The sequence below is a fragment of the Eucalyptus grandis genome, chromosome 6 (genome assembly GCF_016545825.1).
Source record: "Eucalyptus grandis isolate ANBG69807.140 chromosome 6, ASM1654582v1, whole genome shotgun sequence".
Classification (NCBI taxonomy): Eukaryota; Viridiplantae; Streptophyta; class Magnoliopsida; order Myrtales; family Myrtaceae; genus Eucalyptus; species Eucalyptus grandis.
This window is the reverse complement of record NC_052617.1, coordinates 39,758,829-39,765,337: the sequence shown is the minus strand read 5'-3', so window position 1 is coordinate 39,765,337 and position 6,509 is coordinate 39,758,829. Positions and strand designations below refer to the sequence as shown.

Genomic DNA, 6,509 nt, shown 5'->3' with positions numbered 1-6,509 from the left:
GTGCCACCTAAGCAAGGTTGAGCCTCGCAGTAGCCAAGTGAGCTCACCGACAGTCTCCTTGGCCTGGCGAGGCTCGAAGAGATCACGAGACCTCCCCCAAATCATCGCCGGTGATCGGCCGTAAAGAGGAAGGGAGAAGAAAGAAAAGGAAAAAGAAGAAAGAGAAAAGTAAGAAAAATATAATAAAAGTATTAAAGAATTAAAAGAAACAAAAAAAAAATTAAGAATCCTACCGAACGCATTTCTATTTCAAGAATAGAAATTTTGTACCGTTATCAAATACATTCTTTTACTTAAAAATTGTTTATGGTAACAGAATAAAATAAAAAAATCATTTCTGATTAAAAATTATTTTTAAAAACAAAATATTTAACAAACGCGTTTTGGAAGTACCTACGGTGAATGTGGGACAAATTTGGTCAGCACAAATACAAATGGGCTTCCCTGATCAAGTCGAACCCACGCTCCCCGCCAATCCCACCACACATCACGCACTTATCCTCGTACGGATTCGTGTAATTCACCTCGAAACCCCCATCAGAGCCTCTCTGAGCGTCGACCCGTATGCGGTGAGCATGGTCACCGCGGGCCGCAGGATTGGGACCGTGACGCTCACATTACACCCGCTTCCGTTAAGAATCGGGTCAGTGGGGACAGCGCCGATCAAGTGATAGTTGTCCGTCTCGGTCCCATTGATCTTGCAACTAAACAGATTATCGGGATTGATGTTCGTCGAGTTCGAACACTTATAAAACAAGGTGAGCCCGTCGTTGTCGCTAGCGAAGGTGAAGATGGTGGAGTTGAGAGTGGTATTGGCGTATTGCTGCAAGCGGGCGATGGTGTTGTAAAGATCGGTTCTCAAGAGAGTGAGCGATTGACGAGTTTGGTCGAGTGCGAGGACGTGGTAAGTGAGGGAGTCGGCAGTGAGCTCAGGGTAGCAGCCGTCGCAGCTGAGGAGGAATTCTGGCTGGCCGCAGTGGGCGGGCCGGTCGCTGCCAGTGAAGGGGTAGAAGACTTCTACGAGCAGGCCACAGTTGAAGGTTCGGTTGCAGTTGGTGAGAGAGCTGCCAGCGGAGAGAGACGACGCCGTTAGGAGGAGGACGAGGAGGAGGGCGGTGGCCGCCAGAGGAGGAGGTGCAGGTGGCGGTGCATCGGTGGGTGAAGGTGGTGGTGGTGGAAGGTGAGAGTTACAGTGGGCGTGACTAACTAGATCAAGGAGGAATAGTAATTTCTATTTGTGAAAAATGTCTCGAATTCAAGATAGATTTGGAGAAAGGATGTCGACCGATTCGTACGATAGAAATAATTGGGCCTTCGAGGGAACCTTTCCTCAATCCAAATTGAGAATGAGAAGTGGTTTGAAATAAAGAAGTTGCTGATTTGTTTCTCTTTTTTTTTTTTTTCCTCTCAATGGGCAAAGGATTTGTTTCTTTTGTTGGAGAGGATGAACCTCTCGGTTTGACCAATGGATTAGTCGTAAGTCTGGGGCCAAAGCATATAAGAGGAAAATAAAAAAGTTCGTTGGCCTCCCTAAGCTTGTGGAAAAGCTTTTGCTTTGAGCTTAAACAAGTGATTCATGTCATGAGTTTTACATCCAATTGATTTGTTTATTTATAAATACTTTAGATTTTGAGTGTAATATAAATTTTAAAAAAATTCCTGAAAACGATCGCTTCTTTCAATCGAAATTATTAGTCAATGAAAAATACATTTATAACAAGAATATATGTTTAAATATTTTTTTGAACAATACAAAAATAATTTATTCATTCATTTTTGTAAACTATACGAGTGATCATTCTTAGAGAAATGGTCTCCAAATTATTTATTTTCCATGAAATAAACAGAGCTTAAGTGTGGGAAACATTAGAGCCGTAACTCCGATTCTCCAATTATAATAGATTATTTGATGTTACCTCTCTCTATAAATGTAGGTATTGACACTCACCTAGGCAAGGCTAGCCCACTTGGCCATCACTAGTAGCCGACATCAAAAAAAGAAGAAGAAAGGAAAAAGAAAAGAAAGACATAAATAAATAATAAATAATTGAAAAAATATTAAAATATTATTAAAAATTATTCACATTAGTGCAGGCAAAGTGCCACCTAAGCCTGTTGGTGTCCACGTCGGCAATATCCCAACAAAGTTAGCCAGAAAGAATGAATTAGTACTAAATCAAAATATTTATGACTAAATTAGCACTGTTAAAAAATTGATACTGATGCAATAGATTTAGAACTTTTCTAACATTTTTCCCCCATTTGTGATGGCTTAGGGATTTAATGGCAAAGACTCTTATTAGGTGGTTGTTTCTTTTAATTATGGAATTTTTGTAATGAACCTGTTATTCCTATGGGATTATCAATTGTGAGAGCATGCATCTCTTCCTATCATCTCCCTTAGCTGATTTTTTACTAATAGATGCTTTTGACATGTCACACACCTAGAAAATATGGTCCCATTCACACTAATTTTATGGTTAAGCTAGCAAGATGTCACCGGATCACATAAATATAAAACTATATTTGTTATATGATTCTAAATATTGATTTCAACATGAATGTTTGCAAGAATACAATATGCAGACAATTATAACAAAACCATCCTCTCTACTTTCATCACAACTCTATGAACAACATATTCAACCTAAATTAAGGCATGACAATTACCCCGAGGAGTTATATCATGCACTACAACTTTATTGTCAGTTGTTGTTTTCCTCTAAATTCTCTGGTATCTTGTCCTCCTTGTGGCTGCCATTAGAGTTTGACATTGACATTTCCCAGTGTTGCGACAATTCTTGCGATGGAGAAAACAAGTTGGGCTTCGGTGGCATTTGTAGTGATTCAATGCTTCCTTCTAACATTTCTATCACCTTCACAATTGGTGGTCGATCAAATGGACTAGTTTGAATGCACCACAAACTCACAATGATCATCTTCCTCACCAGCACTTCCTCCTCCTCTGTCACATTCATTGGCAATTTCATATCTTTGATGGGCTCTACATTCCTATAAATCCATTCTGGAAAGTACATTTCACTACTGTTGGAAACATTGATATTAGAATTTTTTATGCCAACCATATCAAAAACCAACATTCCATAACTATAAACATCAGACTTGTGAGAGACTCTTCCTAAGTTTCGACAAACAACTTCTGGTCCAATCGTTCCTCTCATGTCAAGAGTTGATACAGCACTCTCCCGTCCATGACATAGTTTAGCAAGGCCAAAATCCGAAATCTTGGGGGTAAAATCTCTATCGAGCAAGATGTTATGAGGTTTTATATCAAAATGCAAGATTTTGGTATTGCAGCCTCGGTGCAGATACTCTAGCCCACGAGCAATGCCAATTGCAATTTGATATAGTATCTTCCATTCCAAGGAACTTCTCATATTTAAAGCTTTTCCTAAATATATGAACTTATCCAACGAACCATTAGGCATGTACTCGAATATTAGAGCTCTCTTCTTCCCTTCATAACAAAAGCCTAAGAGAGTGATAACATTAATGTGAGAAGTTCTACTAATGCTCACAACTTCATTGATAAATTCTTTTGGGCTACTTTTCAACTCTGTCAAGATTTTCACTGCTACAAGACAACCATCTCTGGTCTTTCCCTTATACACTGCACCAAATCCTCCTTGACCAAGTTTCTCTGAAAATGATTTTGTCATTTTCTTCAATTCAGTATGTCGGTATCTTCTTGGAGCAAGAGATCCAATGATTCCCATCAATTGCTCAACTTCGCCATCTTTCTTGTTCTTGAAGAGTAGAACCTTCCATGTGAGAATGATGGCAATTGCAAGTATTGAAGCACTAATAGCAGACGCTCCACCTGTCATTTTCAATCCCTTAAAAGATATCATCGATTTACCAAAGCAAGAGATACAAATCTAACTATGTCAAAGAGATGTTTACCTATGATAAGTTTTCTCCACTGTTGAATCCATGGAAATGGAAAGATTCATAATTTCCAGGGTTGTCTACAATTATAGAAAAAGAAATGATTGAGTGACAGTTTTTAATTTATTGTGAGAATAACAGTCTGTTTTGGATCACAAAAAATCAAATAATAAATTATTATAAATTGTTATGATATTCACTCCTATTAAAATTTGTAGCTCACAATAATATATTATTTTTGTAGTAGCCCAAAAACTGTTAAGTTATCAACCTTACAAGAATTTGGTACAAATTGAGTACATGCAGGAATTGCCGATACCAAACACCCACGGAGTGAAAACCTTGTCTGCATTTTCAAATCACATTCAAGACATGTAGTCCTTTCTGTGTTGGAAATCATCAGTAAACTATCCTTAAAGTGATATTGATCTATTTCAAGTAACTTCCTCTCCCCTTGATTGGATTGGAATGCCATATCCTTTTCCATCTATCTATAACAAGGGAGCTATCTGTTCTAGCCTCGAGCTTTATCATAAAGCTTCTCTGCTATGGGGCTTTTCCTTGACTAAAGTAAAAGGTGCAAGGGGAAACTAGCGTGCATAATAAGAAAATATCTCAGTTTCAGAACAACAATTTCGCAGCATGTCATCCGATTCATTTGAACGAGAAAGTGGGTCAATTGAAGTACCTGGGGTCGGAATAGGCTTGCTAGGGGACGTGGGACAAATTTGGTCACCACAAATACAAATGGGCTTCCCCTGATCAGAGTCGAACCCACACTCCCCCAATCCCACCACACATCACGCACTGATCCTCGTACGGATTCGTGTAATTCACCTTAAAACCCATCGACAGAGCCCTCATGAGCCAGAACGTCGACGGGGAATAGGTAAGCATAAACGCCAAGGACCGCTGGATTGGGACCGTGACGCTCACTTCACACTTGCTCCCGTTAAGAATCGGGTCAGTGGGGACAGCACCGATTAAGAAATAGTTGTCCGTCTTGGTCCCATTGATCTTGCAACTGAACTGATTATCGGGATAGATGTTAGTCAAGTTTGAACACTCATAAAACAAGGTGAGGTCTTCGCCGTCCCTAGCGAAGGTGAAGATAGTGGAGTTGAGAGTGGTGTTGGCGTATGGCGGCAAGCAGGTGGTGCCGTCGTAAAGATCGGTTGTTAAGAGATTGAGCAATCGGCGAGTCTGGTCGAGTGCCTGGACACGGAATGTGAGGGTGCCGGCGGTGAGCTGGGGGTAGTGGCCGTTGCAGCTGAGGCGAAACTCCGGCGGACCGCAGTGGGTAGGGCGGTTGCCGCCAGTGAAGGGGTAGGAGATGTTTACGAGGGGGCCGCAGCTGAAGGTTTGGCTGCAGTTGGAGAGAGAGTCGCCAGCAGAGAGAGACGACACCGTCGGGAGGAGAAGGAGGGCTGTGGCTTCCGTGAAGAGGAGGAGCAGTTGGCGGCGCATTGGGGTGACGGGGGGTGGAGATTGAGAGTGGATGGGGAGAATAGAAAGAAATACTGCTCTCAGTTAACTAGACGAGCGTCCAATGAGGAGTTCCACTAAGCCTTTTTCTGGGAAGGAAACGTCGCTACACTCTTTAAAAAGAATGGCTAATATCATGAAAAATATCAATTTCATACACCAGCGATAAATTTAATGTTTGTTAGTTTCCATTAAAATTCACCGTCAAATTATTGAGTTTGATCACATGTGACAACTAATAGATATATCAGTTTAGGATTTTGCTCTCTATTTGGCTTTGATATATTTAGTTAGTGAGAATTATGGAAGTTTACGTCATTGTTGTTATCTAAAGGGAAAAAAAAACCCCATGAAACAAGGAGACAATTGCAAATAATTTCCAAATAAAAATAAAGAAAAAAAGCTTTCATCAAAGCTCATCTAATGTAATAGATTGGATATCGAATTTACGTAATTCGATCATAGTGATCTATGTATATGCGAAGAATAACAACGAATTCCACTATAAATCAATTAATAGAATGGAGATTACAACCACATTCAAGTCACTCAAATATTTTCAGTCTTTCTCGATTCTAATTATATCCAAAAACTCAGACAATGTTTAATCTTATTATTTATTGTAATAATCTCTCAATCTCATAAATGAATTGACAAATTTTCTCATAATTTTTTGCCAAAACACTCTTCAGTTCCATTGGGATGTAATTCATGGAAGAAGCTCCCGCCTTGGATTGCGACCAAAATAGCTCACCATCTCAACAAAGGCGTGAAAATATGTCCCAGACCTGTACTCCAATATACATGCAGAGATATGAAATCGAGCCTACTCCAATATGGCAATATCAAACTGTTGGGAATTATTGATCCCCGAAAAACCGGATTCGACACTAAATCGAACCCTAAATCAATGCGGAAGACGAAGCCCGGGAAAACACGTATCACCGATCGTAAAGCACACCACGGATTCCAGCGTACCTTGTTAGCCACAGATTAGACACCAATGCTGAAGATCGAGAAGAAATTTTGGTCCTGTTCAATCCGATGGCGCCTTGAAGGGAAGAAGAACGTGCCGTTTACCTTACTGTTCTTTTTGTCTTTTTGGAGAGAGAGCG

At 40.2% G+C, this 6,509-nt stretch overlaps 1 protein-coding gene across 1 annotated transcript; it reads right to left on the bottom strand.

The window, feature by feature from the left end:
• Positions 1–2,705: 2,705 nt before the first annotated feature.
• LOC104429314 (PR5-like receptor kinase) lies at positions 2,706–3,719 on the bottom strand. The gene has a single exon (XM_018866609.2). The coding sequence runs from the start codon at positions 3,678–3,680 to the stop codon at positions 2,706–2,708; it is 975 nt and encodes a 324-aa protein (XP_018722154.2). The 5' UTR covers positions 3,681–3,719.
• Between the last annotated feature and the right edge of the window lie 2,790 nt (positions 3,720–6,509).